Source organism: Neoarius graeffei, chromosome 4 (genome assembly GCF_027579695.1).
Source record: "Neoarius graeffei isolate fNeoGra1 chromosome 4, fNeoGra1.pri, whole genome shotgun sequence".
NCBI lineage: Eukaryota > Metazoa > Chordata > Actinopteri > Siluriformes > Ariidae > Neoarius > Neoarius graeffei.
In genome coordinates this window covers 48,875,690-48,898,073 of record NC_083572.1, presented here as the reverse complement: position 1 = coordinate 48,898,073, position 22,384 = coordinate 48,875,690, and the positions used below count along the sequence as shown (strand labels likewise).

At 39.6% G+C, this 22,384-nt stretch overlaps 1 protein-coding gene across 1 annotated transcript in view; it reads left to right on the top strand.

The window, feature by feature from the left end:
• The window catches only part of cacna2d2a (calcium channel, voltage-dependent, alpha 2/delta subunit 2a), a 697,573-nt gene that overhangs the window by 652,864 nt on the left and 22,325 nt on the right, over window positions 1-22,384 (top strand). Inside the window, exons 25-34 of the mRNA XM_060919306.1 lie at window positions 2,992-3,082; window positions 3,245-3,307; window positions 4,001-4,104; window positions 9,893-9,991; window positions 11,269-11,363; window positions 12,164-12,208; window positions 12,399-12,470; window positions 13,296-13,448; window positions 13,571-13,623; window positions 18,142-18,197. Coding sequence (XP_060775289.1) covers window positions 2,992-3,082; window positions 3,245-3,307; window positions 4,001-4,104; window positions 9,893-9,991; window positions 11,269-11,363; window positions 12,164-12,208; window positions 12,399-12,470; window positions 13,296-13,448; window positions 13,571-13,623; window positions 18,142-18,197 — 831 coding nt within the window. The remainder of the gene's footprint in view (window positions 1-2,991; window positions 3,083-3,244; window positions 3,308-4,000; window positions 4,105-9,892; window positions 9,992-11,268; window positions 11,364-12,163; window positions 12,209-12,398; window positions 12,471-13,295; window positions 13,449-13,570; window positions 13,624-18,141; window positions 18,198-22,384) is intronic.

Sequence of the window (22,384 nt, the reverse complement as noted above, 5' to 3'; positions counted from 1 at the left end):
GAGCCATTTTTTGCTGCAATTCCAGCTGCAAGTCTCTTGGGGTATGTCTCTATGAGCTTAGCACATCTAGCCACTGGGATTTTTGCCCATTCCTCAAGGCAAAACTGCTCCAACTCCTTCAAGTTAGATGGGTTGCGTTGGTGGACAGCAATCTTCAAGTTATGCCACAGATTCTCAATTGGATTGAGGTCTGGGCTTTGATTAGGCCATTCCAAGACATTTAAATGTTTCCCTTTAAACCACTCCAGTGTAGCTTTAGCAGTATGTTTAGGGTCATTGTCCTGCTGGAACGTGAACCTTCGTCCCAGTCTCAAACCTCTGGCTGACTCAAAGAGGTTTTCCTCCAGAATTGCCCTGTATTTAGTGCCATCCATCTTTCTTTTAGTCTTGACCAGCTTTCCTGTCCCTGTAGATGAAAAATATCCCCACAGTATGATGCTGCCACCACCATGCTTCACTGTAGGAATGGTGTTCTCAGGGTGTTGGGTTTGCGCCACACATGGCATTTCCCATAATGGCCAAAAAGATCAATTTTAGTCTCATTTGACCAGAGAATCTTCTCCCATGTGTTTGGGGAGTCTGCCACATGCTGTTGGGCAAACTCCAAACGTGATTTTTTTAAGCAATGACTTTTTTCTGGTCACTCTTCCACAAAGCCCCGCTCTGTGGAGTGTACGGCTTAAAGTGGCCCTATGGACAGATACTCCCATCTCCGTTGTGGCTCTTTGCACCTCCTTCAGTGTTATCTTGGGTGTCTTTGTTGCATCTCTGATTAATGCCCTCCTTGCCCGGTCTGAGAGTTTTGGTGGGCGGCCTTCTCTTGTCAGGTTTGTAGTGGTGCCATATTCTTTCCATTTTGCTATAATGGATTTAATGGTGCTCCCTGGGATATTCAAAGTTTGGGATATTTTTTTTATAACCCAACCCTGATCTATACTTCTCCACAACTTTGTCTCTGACCTGTTTGGAGGCTCCTTGGTTTTCATGTTGCTTGCTTAGTAGTGTTGCAGAGTCAGGGTCCTTCCAGAACAGGTTGATTTATACAGACATCATGTGACAGATCATGTGACACTTTGATTGCACACAGGTGGGTCTTAATCAACTAATTATGTGACTTATGAAGTGAATTGTTTGGACCAGCTCTTATTTAGGGGTTTCATACGAAAGGGGGTGAATACCTATGCACACTCCAGATTTCTGTTTTTTCATCTTAATTATTGTTTGTGTCACAATAAAACAACAATGTGCACCTTTAAAGTGGTCGGCATGTTGTGTAAATCAAATGGTGCTAACCCTCCAAAATTCTATTTTAATTCCAGCTTGTAATGCGACAAAACAGGACAAACACCAAGGGGGATGAATACTTTTGCAAGGCACTGTAAATTTATTTTTAACTTCCTTGGCCTTTTTTTTTTTTTTTAGATATTACAGAAATAAACATGCATCACAATGACCAAATTTCAGAGGGAACTAAATTTCACTGGTTTTATGAAATCGAAAGGCTGTCTAGCTTTAAGCTTATGATGTAAATTAGAGTTTTCCGTTTCCTGAAATTGCAACCAACAGAACACATTAATTCCACTTCGACATAATTTATAGACCAACTTGTTTGGTGAGGTTTTCATTAAACTTATTCAATTCACATAACCAGTCAAAATGGTTAATAGGCTACAACTAGTCAGTAATAGCGAAGCTACATATTTAAGTCATGCATCAGCCTGATTTTTGTTGGCTTTTGCGACCATATGACGTACATGGACCACCACTGGAAACCCGATCGTAAGTGCAAGGCAATGTATTTCATAAACACTTGACCACTGGACATCAAAATTTCTATCTTAATGTACATAAGCTAGATGGGTTTTTATCCAGTGCTTATTTTTAATTTTCTTTTTAAAAAATAATGTGGGATTATTTACTAACACGTTTTACGGAAAACATTGATGGAAAAAAAATCTCTATTTTTTATAGCGGGCAACATATCTTTGCATTGTATGCTTTTTACCTGAACGTTTTCTTACTCTGCACGCTCGTGTAAACATAATTACTGTATAGCAATTATGAGCATCTTTCCTTAGCTTTAGATCATGTAAAACTACTGCGGATCGATATTGGTTAGTTTTTATGTCCGATAATATTCAGTCGTAACTATATAGTAATGATATAAAGTGAAAGCGCTGGTTCACTGCTGTCCACCAGGCACCCAGCAGAGTCACACCATAATAAACGCCATGGTGTTGTTTCTGGCGCATGGCATACGGCGTCAAAGAAAGGAATAAATATTTATCGTAACTGTGATGTGTATCTCATTATTGGTCTCACTGTCACAAGACAATACAGCAATTTATTGATGCGAAATACACGACACTAAACCATTCGATGGTTCATATGCTATAATATTATTTTATTCAGGTTGATTTTGTGCACTTGTAAATATTTTTGCTCATACACTCATTTCTTGATGTAATATAACTTTGATAATGCACACTAACTATGCTTCACAGACCTCTGGAGGTCTCCAGACTCAATTTTTAATTAAAAAAAAAACAAAAAACCCTGATGTAGATAATGGCTTGGGTCTCTTGAATTCCAATGGCACCTTTTTGTAACATACCCATTGTAATTTTTTTAAGAAATTCTCAACAGACAAATTTCTTGGATATTTCAGCAATATCTAATGGTAAATGACAATACAGATGGACCACTGTACTCCCAATACTCACTTAATCGTAAATTGATTGATTGATTGATTGCATCAAAGAACAACAGATTTCTCCATTTTAATCTAGTTGCCTGTTTTGTGGTCGGTTTTGTTGGTAGCAAATTCATTCAATCGCAATTTGGCTCAAATGATGTTGTTGTTGTTGTTGTTGCTGCTTCACACGTTCCCAGTTCTGATCAAACAGACATTTTGGTGAGAAATATTTCAGCAGCATAAAACCCATCGGTATTAATTATCCTTTTAATGCGTCTTTCGTGTGTCCAACGAAGGTGACAACTTCCTGCTGCATAACCTGATCCTGGACACGGGCATTATCAGACAGCTGGTGGAGAAAGTGTGGAAAACAAAGGACCTCAACACGTTAGTGCAATTCAGTTCCATCCCCTGACACAACTACACTTTTAATAGGACTTGAGAGGCCAGTCAGCCCAAATACCACACTTACTGTGACTTACGGTTTGTGTGTGTGTGTGTGTGTGTGTGTGTGTGTGCGCGCACGCGCATTCTTTCCCTGTCCTCTAGGTATGGATTTTTGGCTGTCTTTGCAGCTACAGACGGAGGCATCACTCGTATTTTTCCGAATAAGTGAGTCAGTTATCATCACATAATTACTGCATATTGTAATTACTGACTGACATGTTTCTCATCCACACTGAGAAAATAAAATGCAGCTACACTACCGTTCAAAAGTTTGGGGTCACCCAGACAATTTTGTGTTTTCCATGAAAAGTCACACTTTTATTTCCCACCATAAATTGTAAAATGAATAGAAAATATAGTCGAGACATTTTTCTGGCCATTTTGAGCATTTAATCGACCCCACAAATGTGATGCTCCAGAAACTCAATCTGCTCAAAGGAAGGTCAGTTTTATAGCTTCTCTAAAGAGCTCAACTGTTTTCAGCTGTGCTAACATGATTGTACAAGGGTTTTCTAATCATCCATTAGCCTTCTGAGGCAATGAGCAAACACATTGTACCATTAGAACACTGGAGTGAGAGTTGCTGGAAATGGGCCTCTATACACCTATGGAGATATTGCACCAAAAACCAGACATTTGCAGCTAGAATAGTCATTTACCACATTAGCAATGGATAGAGTGGATTTCTGATTAGTTTAAAGTGATCTTCATTGAAAAGAACAGTGCTTTTCTTTCAAAAATAAGGACATTTCAAAGTGACCCCAAACTTTTGAACGGTGGTGTATTTTGTTAAGTATGAGAGTTCATTTTAGGGATTTAATCTCAAAACTTGTGTATTTGTGTGTGTGTTTGTGTCAGAGCTGCTGAGACATGGGAAGAAGATCCAGAGCCGTTTAATGCCAGTTACTACCGCCGCAGTCTGGACAACAAGGGCTACATCTTTAGAGCACCGTATCGTAGCCGTGAGGAAACACACAAAACACTTTCAGCAAACACACAGAAATAGTTTGCAGTCTCAAAAAAAAAGGGATAAAATATAACCAAAAGGGAGCTTGGTCATATCTAAAAAAACTAATGGATATAAAGATTCACAAATTCATCAAATCAGTGCATTTATTTATGGAAGAGCTGTACTGACTGATGTTTTGGATAAAAGTTGGAAGACGTGCACAACTGAATCAGTACAGGCATCTCTGTATCTGTAAAGTCAGGTTATTTTTATTATTAATATAAAATAGATTTTCTTTCACATTATGCATTTTTCTCTGTGTTCGTGCCCTTCGGTATGCTGGCTGCTTTGACTGTGTCATCAGATCGTTGAATATACAGGAGCAGAAAAACCTGCAACTTTGCTAAAAATATAAATATATATCTATATCGCCATACTTGCCATGATTGGTTGTGCCATTAAACATAAGGCCCCTCATCTGCATACTCATGAAAGAGTCAAGTATCTGCACACTTGTGCTTGGCTGCATGCTCTTCCATGGACAAACTTACTCTCTCTCTCATTTTTCTTGTCCGCTTGAGAGAAACAAAGCACGCTGACATCAAATGAGAAGCAACAGCATTCACTGCAAAATAAATTTTGAGTAATATTTCACCACCTGATGACCTCAAGAGAATTTAGTCGAATTTCATTGTCAGTCATGTGACGGGAAAGTGAGACGTGCACTCGGTCAGGATACCGAGGATTTTGATTGGTACTACAGTACCAATCAAAAGTTTCGACAAACCTTCTAATTTCTTTATTTTTATACTTCATGTCTTAAAGTAATGATGGATGTCATTTCTGTTTACGTTAACTGAGCGCTTCTTGATATAATATGGATTACTACAGTTGTGGAATGGGGCTGTTTACTGTATGTTTATTATTTACTATTTACTGTTTGGTCTTAAACACGTTAAGAAGGCAGGAAATCGCACTAATTAACGTTTGACGAGGCACCTGTTCATTGAACAGCATTCCAGGTGACGACCTCATGAAGCTGGTTAAGATAATGCCAATAGTGTACAAAGCGTCTTCAGGGTAAACGCTGGCTACGCTGAAGAATCTAAAATATGAAACTTGTTTTTTTTTTAACACTTTTTTTGTTTACCACTGTAACAATTATTTAACGTGGGGGAAACAGAGGAATCGGAAGCAGGCTTCAGAACAGGTGTGTTCCTTTTATTTTGACACTTTTCAGTGATTTTATTACTTTGCAGACACACACACACACACACACATACATCAGTTGCCCCCTAAAAATGAAAAGTTCCTCCGATCATGATGCATTTTTGTTTTTCTGTTCCTTTTGGTAAGAAAACACACTGGGTGAAATATTTTGAATTTTGTCAAAATATAATGGTGGCACCAGGAGCTCAAAGTTATGGAAAAAGCTGCTATTTTATGACAAAATTTCGATCACTTTTCATGAAACATTATGGCACCTTATAGCCTGGCAAGCCAGACTAAATGTGAATATTTAAGGCCAATTTATGCTGACAACCCAGTCCTCGCAGATGGCGTCTGCGTAGCCCCCCCCCCACCTTCACAGACGCTCTGCGCGCACCTCCCAAAAATTGTGACCACCGCAGAAGCCTCGCAGACAAGAGGGCTCTGATTGGTCCACTCTACATCCGCTGTACACGCACTTCCGCTTCCCTACTTTCCCGGTTTGGTTTGTTTTCACGACCGGCATTTTTAAAAACACGAGCGAAGATGGAGCAGCATGAAGAGCGGTTGATTGAGGAAGTACGGACATCTATACGACTCCAGTTCTAGTCATTATAAAAAAAAAAAAAGTTCTAGTCATTATACGGTAAGTAACCGGAGGATAAACACTCCACTAACCACACCCACCAACTACTCCTAGCGACTTCGCGCCCCCTTGCGTTGTGGCGGTGAATAACATCGCGCACGCCTATTACTCCCCGCTCAACGATAAATTACAACTCTCTGCCAAAAGCTATCTGCGAAAGCCTTGTCGCAAGAGCATGCAGAGGCCTTTAGTCTGGCCTCGCTCATAGACATTTCCGAAGGATGTGGGAGGAACAACCCGCTGTCTTTCAAACTGTCTCTGTGCGTACAGGCCAACGCTCTGACCAATCAGCGCAACAGTGACTGTGACGTAGTCAGAGCGACAGAAAGCAGTGGGGGAGGCCTTGAAATAAATAACTTTTCAAAATACGTATTAATTAATAAACAGGTTCTAGATATTAAGAAGCTTGGAGATAATGACCACAAGTTTGGAGTCTGTACCACATACTTAACATACACTTATTTTTTTCAACTGTTTTTGAGAGTTTTTATTTTTATTTAGTGGTGTTTGGTGAAATAATTTCCCTTAAATTTAAAATAACGGGAAAATAAGAAACAATCAAAAAGTAATGTTTCAAAGCTGTTTATTAATTCTTCGTACTGCACAAACTAGCCCATCCTTTTGGCTACGAGCGGAATCAGCTGGTAGATCAGACTTTTGCCATAGCCGGTCGGCAAAACAGCGAAAACGTCCTTCTTGAAAAGGAATGAGCGGAGAGCCTCTTCCTGCTCATGTTTCAACAAAAACTCCAAGTCTAATTCTTCTAAAACTGATTCCAAAGCGGAGTCAAACTAGCGCTGTTCACTAGCCGTAGCCATCTTTCCTGTTGTGCTTTCTCCAGCGTCGCGCAGCTTTGTCGTCACTCCTGCAAAAGCCCGCCCAAAGAATCCAAACAAAAACCTTGCGTTGTGATTGGCGGGCACGATTTGATGCCCGGGGTGTTTTGTTTATATGGTGCGAGGCTAGACCCACTCGCAGGCAAAAAATATTTTTGGCCGCTAGGCGGGTGGGTCTAGTTTACTAGGCTAGGCACCTTATAGAGTATACCAAATATCTTAGGTACACATTTTTTAGTACATATTCTAAATATATTATCAAGCCCAGTTTGAGTTTTAGCTGTTCATTGAATCATTGTTCAACTACTTTTAAACAATACAAATGTATTATGAATCACATTCATGCTTCTCAATCCCTTGCAAAGGTTCTTAACATGATCTCTGGCTCACAAGAAATCAATAAATGGAGTCCAACATTGTGATTCAAACCTCACGCGAAAACATAAAATAAGCGTTTTTTGGCAAAAAATGAACCTCATGGTGCCACCATTAGACTTTTGAATATGGGCAAAAAATTTTACAGGATGTCTTTATTGGTGAAAAGGAACACCCAAACAAACATGCATCAGATTTTATGAAAGTGAGGGCAACTGATGCACCCTAACACACACACACACACACACACACACGGCACAGAGACACAGGTTAATAGACAGCCAGTAATTAGACACAGGTGTATCAAATCAAATCAAGTTTATTTCTATAGCGCTTTTAACAATAAACATTGTCGCAAAGCAGCTTTACAGAATTTGAACGACTTAAAACATGAGCTAATTTTATCCCTAATCTATCCCCAATCCCAAACCCAAAAAAGGTGTACATCATCACATGTTACCTACTGGTTCAAACTGCCTCCTTGTCATTCACAGCCAACGCTCGACCATTCCCCCGCTGCCATAACCACATATTAAATAATATTAGCTGGCTTTTTTCATGGTGTATCACATATATATTCCCTTCAGCTAGCATGATATTGAATGAGTCGAAGACAAGTAGCTGAATGGAATATATCTGATATAACATGAAACAAACCAGCCAATATTATTATTATTATACATACACACTCGATGGAACAATTATAGATTTTACAAAAAGTTAAGAACAGGGGGTAACTTAGTAATACTGAATGCTGATTCTGATAGAATGTAATTCAATGTTCTGTCAATCCAATGTACAAAGTCAACGTTCTAACAAGAAAAATGGTACAAGTCCAAAAAGCCTGAACAACAACCCAACTTATATCCAAGCTACATACAGGTTGACAGTTCAAGTTCAAAGTTACTTTTGGTCGTAGTTAATTGTTATATTGCAGTTGTTCAAAACAGAATGGCTTTGATGAGTGAAGTCCACGAGTGAAGTCCTCTTGTAAAATTCTCCGTCACTTTTCCTCACCTCCAAGTAGAACTTTAACAATATTTCCGCTATTGCTCTCTTTTCCAGTTTTTCGATGTCCTTTGGTCTGTTTTTCTCCTGTAAATATGCATGAAGAATATCCAGTGAAGTTTTGGTAGCCTTTCGGGAGTTCAGTGCGTCTTTCTCTTTAAATCTGCTGCTTTTAACAAAGCAAACCTCGCCGCGATGTTCATGTACAAACTGTCAGTCACTCGCTAGCGTGGAAGTTTTACATCTCTGACGTGTGTCTTTTCCAGTTTTTCTATGTCCGTTGGTATGTTTTTCTCTTGTAAATATGCCTGAAGAACATATAATGAAGTTTTGGTAGCCTTTCAGGGGTTCAGCGCATCTTCAGTTTCAGTTTTCAGTTTATTTATTATCCCCCACCCAAACGAAGTTTGGCGGAGGATATAGAAACGGGTTCCATCTGTCCATCCAGTCACGTTGTGGTTTCTGGGCCATATCTTTAAAACTACTGAAGATATCTTCATGAAACTTTGTGTACATAACAAACAACATGTGAACTGGTGCCTTTTGCTATTTTGGATTTTTGAAAAAAGGTATTTTTCAAAATTTTTACATAAAAAATAGATTTTGACTTAGTTTCTAAGAGCAATGTTCGTTTCCGGAGCATATATACATGATACGGATATGAAACTTGGTATACATGTGAACAAGGTGATGTAGATGTGCCTTTTCATACTAAGAAATCTGAGAAATTTAAGTTTTTCATGTTTCCATGGAAACACTTTCAGACTTAGTATCTCAGGTTAGTTTTAGGGGTAGGTTTTGTTTCCAGAGCAGAACTTGAAAAACGTGACACATAATATCTTGAAACTTGGTACAGTGGTGCTTGAAAGTCTGTGAACCCTTTAGAATGTTCTATATTTCTGCATAAATATGACCTCAAATATCATCAGATTTTCACACAAGTCCTAAAAGTGGATAAAGAGAACCCAGTTAAACAAATGAGGCAAAAATATTACACTTGGTCATTTATTTCTTGAGAAAAATGATCCAATATTACATATCTGCGAGTGGCAAAAGTATGTGAACCTCTAGGATTAGCAGTTAATTTGAAGGTGAAATTAGAGTCAGGTGTTTTCAATCAATGGGATGACAATCAGGTGTGAGTGGGCACCCTGTTTTGACTTGTGCGAAAATCTGATGTTGTTTTAGGTCATATTTATGCAGAAATATAGAAAATTCTAAACAGTTCACAAACTTTCAAGCACCACTGTATATGGCGGGGGATATAGATGACTGTCTTCTTGTTTAGTGCTTAAACCTAGCACTGAATTCACCCCGTCTTCTCTCTCTCCCGGCCGACAAAGAAATGATTGTTCGCATGCGCAGCAGCAAAGTTTTGTCATTGGAACTTCGCGTGTGACGTCATATTGTCTTGACAACGTGCAATATTATAACAATATTGCATGCTCATTCTCCATTAGGGAGAGTGGCGTAATACATGGAGGTTAAGTGATATGATAACAGTATTGCATGCCATCAGAAAACCCACTCGAAGGGAATAGAACACATTTTTATTCCATGGAAAAAGTGGCCCATATATATAATTTCAGTATTGTTCTACAATGTCAAAAATAGTCGAAATACAGAAAAACCTGTGAATGTCCAAACTTTTGACTGGTACTGTATATTCCATTGAAACAACAGAATAATTTCTTCTTTGAAGACCATTTGCTTTTTCTTTTTGGCAGCAAATGCAATCTTCCAGGATCAAGAGAATGACACAATCGGCATCCTGGTCAGTACAGCAGTGGACATTACAGTAGGATCCAGAAACCTCAAGCCAGCTGGTAATTTCACCTTCATCTTACAGTTTATAAAATAACTACCAGTGATAATTACTGACCCACAATTATAAAGGTTGGAGTAAAACATGATAGTCAAAATATTCCTTTTATTAAAAATGAAAAAGTTAATAACAAATATGCCTTTTCTTAATAAACGTTTGTGAACATTTGTACTACCTCTATTTGCTTCTCTTTTCTTTGGCTTTCAGCAGTCTGTAAAAAGAGAGCTCCAATTTCTTGTTAGGTCTATTTGTAGAGTCAATCACACAACAGTGCTTTCCCATTTTAGATTTGTTTTTTTGTGTGTGTGTTTTTGCTGCATTAGAGCTTTTCTTTATACCCCCGCTCTGGGGGGGGGATACTGTTTTTTTTACCTCCATCCATCCAAAACTTTTTCTCAGCAACCACAAATCATAGCCACTTGGTACTTGGTACCAAACTTCAGCTTGGGGTTCTATACCGTGTATGCCATTTTCAGGTCTGTCTCACATCGACTTCCTGTTTACCGACTGAATGTATTTACGAAACATATAGGGTGGATTTACAAAATTTTTGTAAAACTTTTCTCAGCAACTACAAATCACAACTGCTTGATATTTGGTACTGAGCTTCAGCTTGGGGTTCTATACCGTGTATACCATTTTCAGGTGTGTCGCACATCGACTTCCTGTTTACCGACTGAATGTATTTACGAAACATGTAGGGTGGATTTTGATGCTATTTCAAGAAGCAAAATGCTGTTTCAAAATGACAGTTTACCAGGATGCTGTTTGAAATCCCTGGGGAGAGACACCGCTCTTTACTTACCTGTTTCAGGGTTAATTATTTGTTGAAGTCAACATTCATAATACGTGTCCTATTCCTTCGATTGCTTGCATTCTGATATAAGCAAGAGCGGGGGGATACGTAAGTGAGCAGGAGCTCACAGTTGGTCTTGTTTATTTAATTGATTCGATTCATCATAAATTTGTATTGCGATTTATCATCACATGGTATATCATTACATGCCTACTATTTGCGTAGATGGATACGACATGGAATAGAACTGATTGGCAGTTTTCTGTGGACCACTTATGAGTTATATACTGAGCTTGTCACACCTAAATGGAGGAATTTCTTTACATGTCATTATTCATGTAAGCACATTTTAATCCAAGTGCAAATCTAAGAGCTGTTATGTGTGAAAGTAGAGCTGTAAGTGTGTTGTTTGGTTACTTATTGCATAGTCATTTTATTGACCTCCATCCCTCTCTCTCTCTCTCTCGCTCTCTCTCTCGCAGTTGTTGGTGTAAAGTTGGACCTTGAAGCTTGGACTTCAAAGTTTAGGATCCTTGCCAGCAACCACACTGATAACACTCGACAGGTTTCTCAAATGGTAAAAAACACACATCTACACACTCTGGCCAATAAATACAATCACCGGCCACTATAATAGGAACTTATTCTTGATTCTAAGATTCCTGTTCTTGGCTGGCAGGAGTGGAACCCAATGTGCTCTTTGTTGTGTGCTGAGATGCTTTTCTGCTCATCACAGTTATAAAGAGTTGCAATGAGTTACTATATCCTTCCTGGCAGCTCGAACCAATCTAGCCATTTTCCTCTGACCTCTCTTATCAACAAGACGTTTCCACCCACAGAACTGTCGCTCACTCAGTGTTTTTTGTTTTTCGCACCATTCTGTGTAAACTCTAGAGACTGTTGTGTGTGAAAGCCCCAGGAGATCAGCAGTTTCTGAAATACTCAAACCAGTCCATCTGGCTCAAACCAACACCCATACCACAGTGAAAGTCACACTTTGAGATCACAATTTTTCCCGTTCTGATCTTCAAACTGAACATTAACTGAAGCTCTTGATTTGTATCTGTGTGATTTTATGCATTGTGCTGCTGTTGAGGGACCGGCTGATAAGAGAACTACATCAGACAGCATACATTTTCTTACCCTTTGTAATTGAACACATACTGCTAATATACTTTCCCTGGAAAAAGCTCTCTTTTTTTAATTCTATGTATCTATAACTGTGTGAACAATGCAAGCATAAAGACACTCACATTATTTTCACAAATCACTATTTTATTTGTATTGAAATTGAAATCAATCAATTTCTATTTAAAACCGAATGGCATAAATGACATTTTCATACGATACGTACGCTATATCTCTTTTTTTCCTCAGTGTGGACCGACCAGTGGCTGCGAGATGGACTGTGAGATCCATGAAGTAAGAGCACACCTTATCATTTTTCCTCATTACCATTCACTGAGTTTCACGAATAAACTACCTTTGAAAATGTAGGCTTACTCTTTCTCAGTTTTCTGCGTATTAATTTTTAGCAGAATGCATTTGTACAATATATGATATAGTTGGGTCGTACAATCACCGCTCATTGACTCTTGGACTACCTGTGCAGGACTTGCTGTGTTACCTGATCGATGACGGTGGCTTCCTCATCATGTCCAATCAGATGCAAGACTGGAACAAGGTCAGGAGGAAGCGATTTCACTCACATGCATGTGTAAAAAAAAAAAAAAAAAAAACACTACAGAAATATTATCTCGCTCTTTTCAGGTTTCAAGTCCACTTATGGCCCTTTTCCACTACCCTTTTTCAGCTCGCTTCAGCTCACTTCAGCCCGACACAGCTCGCGTTTCGACTATCTAAGAACAGCACGACTCAGCTCGCTTCAGCCCTGCTCAGCCCCCAAAACTCGCACGGTTTTGGAGTGGGGCTGAAGCGAGCCAAACCGAGCTGAGTGAGGCTGGGGGCATGAGGAGACACTCCCCTGTGCACTGATTGGTGAGGAGGAGTGTCCTCACACGCCCCGCGAGCACGCTGGGATCTGTAAACACCGTAAACCCAGAAGAAGAAGAATTACGAGAATTATGAAGCCTTATGCGCCTCGCCTCATCTATACGCTCTTGCCAGTATCTGTTGGCGTTGTCGGTGACAACAAGCCACAGCACCAAGACCAGCAACACTAACGACTCCATGTCCTCCATGTTTATTGTTTACTATCCGGGTCGTGAGACTACCGCTTAAAAGGTCACTGATGTCACTGTTTGCGCCGCCTAACGACATCACCTGACGTCCACCCACTTTCGCTAACTCCACCCAATGTGTCCACCCACTTCCAGCCAGCACGGTTCAGCGCGGTTGTAGTCGAAATGCAACTCCAACAGCCCCACTCAGCTCGACTCAGCCCAACTCAGCACCGCACGGCTCAGCCCAACTCAGCCGCGTTGGTAGTGGAAAAGCGGCAAAAGAGACTTGTGAGGCCTCACTGTACTCCTTTCTTTTTTCTTTATAGATCGGAATGTTCTTCAGTGAGGTGGACCCAGCTCTGATGTATGCACTCTACAACAACTCTTTCTACAACTACAAGGAGTCTTATGACTACCAGTCTGTGTGTGGACCTGTGCCGAATAGTAATACAGGAGCAGCACCTAGAGGAGTATTCGTAGTGAGTTAATAATTATTTTTCAATAACTAATTAATGCCTGAATAAATAAATAAATAAATAAATAATACAGTGTTCCTTTAAGATGTAAGGATTTAACCTCAAGCTGCTTACTTGTCTCGTAGCCCACCATTGCGGACCTGGTAAACGTTGCCTGGTGGACCTCAGCAGCTGCATGGTATGAGACAGAATGAGCAAATGCTAAACTGTAGAATCTGGGCGATGGTGCATCAGTTGCCCTCACTTTCATAAAATCTGATGCATGTTTGTTTGGGTGTTCCTTTTCACCAATAAAGACATCCTGTAAAATTTTTTGACCATATTCAAAAGTCTAATGGTGGTCTAATGAGGTTCATTTTTTGCCAAAAAACGCTTATTTTATGTTTTCGCGTGAGGTTTGAATCACAATGTTGGACTCCATTTATTGATTTCTTGTGACCCAGAGATCATGTTAAGAACCTTTGCAAGGGATTGAGAAGCATGAATGTGATTCATAATACATTTGTATTGTTTAAAAGTAGTTGAACAATGATTCAATGAACAGCTGAAACTCAAACTGTGCTTGATAATATATTTAGAATATGTACTAAAAATGAGTATCTAAGATATTTGGTATACTCTATAAGGTGCCATAATGTTTCATGAAAAGTGATCGAAATTTTGTCATAAAAGTCATAAAATAGCAGCTTTTTCCATAACTTTGAGCTCCTGGTGCCACCATTAAACTTTTGAATTTTGTCAAAATATTTCACCCAGTGTGTTTTCTTACCAAAAGGAACAGAAAAACAAAAATGCATCATGATCAGAGGAACTTTTCATTTTTAGGGGGCAACTGATGCACCCTAATCTGGGCATTAGACTCACACAAACAAAGCTTATATTACAGATTGTATTTTCAACTCTGGAGCCAAACCTATTTATTGGATTGTTCCTCCAAGCAAGGATTTTTGTTAATATGCCACAGATGTATTTTTAGCAGACGTAAAGTGAACCAAGTCTGTTATACATCAGCATCTATGCTGTGAATTTTCACTGACAGAAAGCAATGACTTTCACCTCTTCCTGGGTGTGTTAATGTGTATTGAAATGTAGCACCCCTCTACTCTACTAGGAAAAATATAAGTACATTTAAGAAAGGTGCTATCGAACTAATATCAGGCAGTTCGTTTAGTTTAGGCCAGTTTTAGGTACGGCATTGCAGGGGGAGTGAATTGACAAAAAGGGCAACCATTTAAAAGGTAGAAAAAAAACAGTATAATATTTATTAAATGATACAAGTTAAATTTGACCCTTTCTCTTAATAGAGAATAAAGAAAATAATAACAAAAAGATTCAAATAATAAATACCCCAAAAAATAAATAAAAGAGAGCTCTTCAAATTCAAAGTATCAAATTCAAACAAAATGTCCAAAAGAGAAGAAAAGTGTGGGTGTAGAATATCAGTGCATGTGTGCTTAGCGTAATCCAGCTGATAGTGCTGATCTTCCAGATGGTCCAGAGGAGGTTCCAGGATCCAGGGACTGACTCGCCATCCAATTTCACTTCACATCAAAAACCAATCAGAGAGATCCAGAAGGAAATTAAACAAGGGAAAGATGAATGTTTGGGCAGTATAAAGAGTGAAGTAAATGTTGAAAGATAATTTAAGGTTCAAGAGAGATCAAGTGATCCAGTATTAAAGCTATCGAAGGAATCAAGCGTCAAGAGCGGGAAAATAATACAATGCCCGTCCGAGGCAACAAGAACGACCTTGCCAAAATAAAAGCCCTGCTTCCTGTTAACAGCAAACAATATTTATAAACTTCTAAGTAGTTATATTAATCTATTTATCCATATGTATATATTTATGTATTTAAATATATATCTGTATATTTATCATATTTATTCAATATATTTAGTTTTAGTAACCAAATCTTTAGGTGGGTTACAGAAAGTTTATGAACCCTTTAGAATTTTCTATATTTCTGCATAAATATGACATAAAACATCATCAGATTTTCACACAAGTCCTAAAAGTAGATAAAGAGAACCTAGTTAAACAAATGAGACAAAAATGTCATACTTGGTCATTTATTTATTGAGGAAAATGATCCAATATTACATATCTGTGAGTGGCAAAAGTATGTGAACATCTAGGTTTCGCAGTTAATTTGAAGGTGAAATTAGAGTCAGGTGTTTTCAATCAATGGGATGACAATCAGGTGTGAGTGGGCACCCTGTTTTATTTAAAGAACAGGGATCTATCAAAGTCTGATCTTCACAACACATGTTTGTGGAAGTGTATCATGGCACGAACAAAGGAGATTTCTGAGGACCTCAGAAAAAGCGTTGTTGATGCTCATCAGGCTGGAAAAGGTTACACAACCATCTCTAAAGAGTTTGGACTCCACCAATCCACAGTCAGACAGATTGTGTACAAATGGAGGAAATTCAAGGCCATTGTTACCCTCCCCAGGAGTGGTCGACCAACAAAGATCACTCCAAGAGCAAGGCGTGCAATAGTTGGCGAGGTCACAAAGGACCCCAGGGTAACTTCTAAGCAACTGAAGGCCTCTCTCACATTGGCTAATGTTAATGTTCATGAGTCCACCATCAGGAGAACACTGAACAACAATGGTGTGCATGGCAGGGTTGCAAGGAGAAAGTCACTGCTCTCCAAAAAGAACATTGCTACTCATCTGCAGTTTGCTAAAGATCACATGGACAAGCCAGAAGGCTATTGGAAAAATGTTTTGTGGACAGATGAGACCAAAATAGAACTTTTTGGTTTAAATGAGAAGCATTATGTTTGGAGAAAGGAAAACACTGCATTCCAGCATAAGAACCTTATCCCATCTGTGAAACATGGTGGTGGTAGTATCATGGTTTGGGTCTGTTTTGCTGCATTTGGGCCAGGACGGCTTGTCATCACTGATGGAAGAATGAATTCTGAATTATGCCAGCAAATTCTAAAGGAAAATGTCAGGACATCTGTCCATGAAATGAATGTCAAGAGAAGGTGGGTCATGCAGCAAGACAACGACCCTAAGCACACAAGTCGTTCTACCAAAGAATGGTTAAAGAAGAATAAAGTTAATGTTTTGGAATGGCCAAGTCAAAGTCCTGACCTTAATCCAATCGAAATGTTGTGGAAGGACCTGAAGCGAGCAGTTCATGTGAGGAAACCCACCAACATCCCAGAGTTGAAGCTGTTCTGTACGGAGGAACGGGCTAAAATTCCTCCAAGCCGGTGTGCAGGACTGATCAACAGTTACCGGAAATATTTAGTTGCAGTTATTGCTGCACAAGGGGGTCACACCAGATACTGAAAGCAAAGGTTCACATACTTTTGCCACTCACAGATATGTAATATTGGATCATTTTCCTCAATAAATAAATGACCAAGTATAATATTTTTGTCTCATTTGTTTAACTGGGTTCTCTTTATCTACTTTTAGGACTTGTGTGAAAATCTGATGATGTTTTAGGTCATATTTATGCAGAAATATAGAAAATTCTAAAGGGTTCACAAACTTTCAAGCACCAGTGTGTGTGTGTTTATATATATATATATATATATAAAGGCTGTCAATTGATTAAAATATTTAATCATGATTAATTGCATTATTGCCCATAGTTAACTCACGATTAATTGCAAATTAATCGCACATTTTTATCTAATCTAAATGTACCTCAAAGGGATACTTTTCAAGTTTTTGTGGAGTGGGCGTGGACAAATATGCTTCCTTTATGCAAATGTATGTGGCCAGGTCAGGAAGGATAAGGCTGGACACAGCAAAAAATTATTATTATTATTATTATTTATTGTATTTTATTCCCCCACTGCATTTAAAAAATAAAGCCGCGTTAACGTTATAATTTTGAGGGTTTAGCACAATTCACTGTGAACAAAACAATTCAGTATTTTCCTCTCATTCTGTCCTTGACTTCCAGCCTCAAACTATGCAATAAAATAAACTAAACTAACTCAGTGACGTGGACTCTGTACAACAGTAGTGGCGATCTATAAATAAAGAAAATATAAATACAAACCCCAAAGAAATGCATTTGTTGAGCCGCACAGCTCATAAAGATGTTTTCCAGTAAAATGCAGTAACTCACTGGTAAATATACAGTACATTCATGAGCAAAAACTGCATTTATAAACACTTTTACATAAATCACACATTTCTCAGAATAAAACAAACACTCAGTCTCACTCCAGCGTGCAGCCTGCACACACACCTGGACCTTAACACGTCTTCTTTCCTCCCCTCTGGACCATCGAAAGCATATAAAAATACATACATTTTATGTAAACAGTCAGAATACAACAATACAAGTTGATAAGTGCAATTTATCACAACTTAATGCCGACCAGCTACTCACTATATTGCTCACTCGTGCTACGTCACTTCCTGATTTCCCACATTACGGGGGAGGGGCACAGAACGTGCATGCATTAATCACACGTCAAAAAAATTAGTGGCGTTCAAAGGATTCTATGTTAATGCATTATCGTGTTAACTTTGACAGCCATATATATATATACCGTGTTAACTTTGACAGCCATATATATATATATATATATATATATATATATATATATATATATATATAAACTCAGATGTTACTACAATATTATTGTATTGTTTCAGTGTCGATTTTTGTTCATTTACTTAAGGTTTTTATTTCACTTTCTTGTCTTTTCCCATAGGTCTCTCTTTCAGCAGTTACTTTATAGTTTTGCCTCCCATAGCTGGTTCATTCCAGGTAGGTACAATAAAGAGCTTATACAGTCAACTCCAGAATTACTGGCATAATTCATGCAAATAAACATTACAAACAATAACTTGGCAGTCACACTAGAAAAAAAATTATTAAATATACACTACAGTGGAACGCCATTATAACACGGTAGTTGGGAACCAAAGAATCCGACCGTGTTATGAGTGAATCCGTGTTATAACGGTATCGAAAATCTGCCATGGCTCGAGTAGAAAGCATTCTTTGAGCTTTATTTTTTCGATAAACCAGTTCCCTGAAGATATCCGACAAAGGAATTGCAAGAACTATGATCGTTTTTATCATGCTGATGATTCATTTTTTTACTGTTGACTGTCAATGTAACAAATAATATGGAATAAAATATTTTGCTGTCTGTCACATCCGCATGCTTCGGTCTCTCGCTCGCACGCTTCCGCACTCTAAGCAGCGTGCACCTCAAAGACTGGTTACATGTACCTGTCCCGGATTAGAGCAATGGATGCTAATGTCATCTCATCTCATTATCTCTAGCCGCTTTATCCTTCTACAGGGTCGCAGGCAAGCTGGAGCCTATCCCAGCTGACTACGGGCGAAAGGCGGGGTACACCCTGGACAAGTCGCCAGGTCATCACAGGGCTGACACATAGACACAGACAACCATTCACACTCACATTCACACCTACGGTCAATTTAGAGTCACCAGTTAACCTAACCTGCATGTCTTTGGACTGTGGGGGAAACCGGAGCACCCGGAGGAAACCCACGCGGACACGGGGAGAACATGCAAACTCCACACAGAAAGGCCCTCGCCGGCCACGGGGCTCGAACCCGGACCTTCTTGCTGTGAGGCGACAGCGCTAACCACTACACCACCGTGCTGCCGGATGCTAATATATGTTATTTAAATAAATGCTACTTACAAGTATATGCAGTAGCGGCTGGTCAATAGGGAGTGCTGGGGCGCTACCCCGTTTCCAATTATCTAGACGAGGAAGACCATGTGATATTAAACATAAATTAATGAAGCAAAACTATTCATTCAGTCAAATTTGTTTACTCATCCTACTTCACCCTGTGTCAATCTAATTATTTTTAACCCATGCGAACACGTATACTTCCTGTATACTTCTGCCCACCAGGGTGCCAGCCAAATGAGTGTGGATATGGCTACACCAACTTTTGAAGAGCAGGTGACCTGAGGCTGTGTGTTTATTGGCAGGTTCAAGATTTGCTCTGAGGTGCAGCAAAGTGCGCCCCGGACACACCTTCTTGAATTAGCAGCCAGTTGGAATTGTTTTTAAATTTTTTTTTTTCCACGTGATTGGACAGTTTTCTACGGCCCTTCATGTTTGCAGCTGTCACTCACTGCTGCTCATGAATCCAGAGCTTTCACAAGTTGGCAAGTTCAAGTGGACCAGAGAAAGAAAATTCTGTTATTTCATGACAGAAACATCCTTTTACATGGTGTACACTGGAAGAAAAAAGAGAATAAAGGAGCTTGGACCAGACCGGACCGGCCCAATTTAAACATTAAGAGGCAGGTGATCAGGGCAGGCTTACACTCAAGGCTTCTCCCAGCCTTGTTATGACAAACAGAGCTGGCGAGCCAACAGATGATGAAGAATATGATGATGTAGATGTTGTAGATCATATTTAATGACATGCATTCTTTCATCTTACCTTTCTTGGCTTCTTTAAATAAAGGCTTTCCTCATAACGTGAATATGAGGGAATTTGGGGAATTTTGGGAGCCATGAGCTGACCATGTTACAACAGCTTTCCTGCAGTAGCGAGCTGTATTATAACGGCGCTCCACTGGATATGACCAAAGATTTGTGGACACCTGACCATCACACTCTATTTCAAAACCAGTCACATGGGTCAAATTTTCAAAATTTATTTCTTCTGTATTCATGAAAGCTCATTAAAAAGCTTTCCAGTGATGCATAGATCAAGAAATTTACAACCAATATACTCCTACAATATGGGGGGTATTTGAAATAGTCAGATTTTACTTTTTTATGAAAGTCAGAAATGGAGAAATCTGCTTGTAAAAAGCTTTACGACATAAACTCCTTAGCAACGCATATTAAAAAATCTCATCTCATATCATTACCTCCAGCCGCTTTATCTTGTTCTACAGGGTCGCAGGCAAGCTGGAGCCTATCCCAGCTGACTACGGGCGAAAGGCGGGGTACACCCTGGACAAGTCGCCAGGTCATCACAGGGCTGACACATAGACACAGACAACCATTCACACTCACATTCACACCTACGGTCAATTTAGAGTCACCAGTTAACCTAACCTGCATGTCTTTGGACTGTGGGGGAAACCGGAGCACCCGGAGGAAACCCACGCGGACACGGGGAGAACATGCAAACTCCGCACAGAAAGGCCCTCGCCGGCCATGGGGCTCGAACCCAGACCTTCTTGCTGTGAGGCGACAGCACTAACCACTCCACCACCGTTCCACCATATTAAAAAATATATATTAAAATTAAATTTGGGGTAAATTTTTATTATGGCTTCACAGATATGCTCACCAGATTTCTACAGTGTACCTTTTTTGGGACATGTTATTAACATGTTTACAAAATGTAGATTTTTTTTTTTAAAACAGGATTTTTCCCCTTGTATCCTCCATGTATGGCCCTTCAAGCCACAGTTCAAAAGTTCCAAAATTCTAAAGTTCCTTGAAAATATTGTCTGTAGTTCATGAATTACAAAAAAAGACCCCCTGTCTCAAGCCCTCTGCCAAGGCCACAGCCATACCTATGACCATGCCCACTCCTGTAGCCACGCCCACATCCTCACCCACATTCATTACCTTGACTCTGTCCTTCTTGTCCTTTATTTTCTTGCACCTGTATCTCTTCATCCTCTGATCCATCTGAAAGGCAGCGCATCTGGTTTAGGGCACATTATGTCCTTGTAGGGCTCAGGGACAAAGGCTCTGATGCGTTTGTAGAGATACTGCTGCCGAACTAGTGGAAGTCCAGATGAGGGAAGTGTGACTGGATGACCATCTGGATTGTTTCTTTGGGTACAAAAAGGTGATGGCACAGTGTTCCATCAGGTCCAATCTGGTATGTGCAGCTGGAAAAAAAGAGGAGTTCATTGAGCTGTAGGAAACGAATACAATAACAGATACTGGGCCTATTTCATTACATTTCGCCTAGTCTGTCATGTACAGCCAATGTAGGCACTCAGCATGACAACCCATGCTTGTCAATTTAAAAATAAGTCTATGAAAAAGAAAGGCCTATCGGTGTCTGTACAGTGCCTTGCAAAAAGTATTTATTCCCCTTTGTGTTTGTCCTGTTTTGTCACATTACAAGCTGGAATTAAAATGGATTTTTGGAGGGTTAGCACCATTTGATTTACACAACATGCCGACCATTTTAAGGGTGCACATTGTTGTTTTATAGCAACATGAACAATAATTAAGATGAAAAAACAGAAATCTGGAGTGTGCATAGGTATTCACCCCCCCCCCCCCCCCCCCCCAAGTCAATACTTTGTAGAGCCACCTTTTGCTACAATTATAGCTGCAAGTCTCTTGGGGTATGTCTCTATTAGCTTAGCACATCTAGCCACTGGGATTTTTGCCCATTCCTCAAGGCAAAACTGCTCCAACTCCTTCAAGTTAGATGGGTTGCATTGGTGGACAGCAATCTTCAAGTTATGCCACAGATTCTCAATTGGATTGAGGTCTGGGCTTTGATTAGGCCATTCCAAGACATTTAAATGTTTCCCTTTAAACCAATTCAGTGTAGCTTTAGCAGTATGTTTAGGGTCATTGTCCTGCTGGAAGGTAAACCTTCGTCCCAGTCTCAAACCTCTGGCTGACTCAAAGAGGTTTTCCTCCAGAATTGCCCGGTATTTAGTGCCATCTATCTTTCCTTCAGTCCTGACCAGCTTTCCTGTCCCTGCAGATTTATAATATCCCCACAGCATGATGCTGCCACCACCATGCTTCACTGTAGGAATGGTGTTCTCAGGGTGTTGGGTTTGTGCCACACATGGTATTTCCCAAGATGGCCAAAAAGATCAATTTTAGTCTCGTTTGACCAGAGAATCATCTTCCATATGTTTGGGGAGTCTGCCATATGCTGTTGGGCAAACTCCAAATGTGTTTTCTTTAAGCAATGGCTTTTTTCTGGCCACTCTTCCATAAAGCCTCTTCATTACA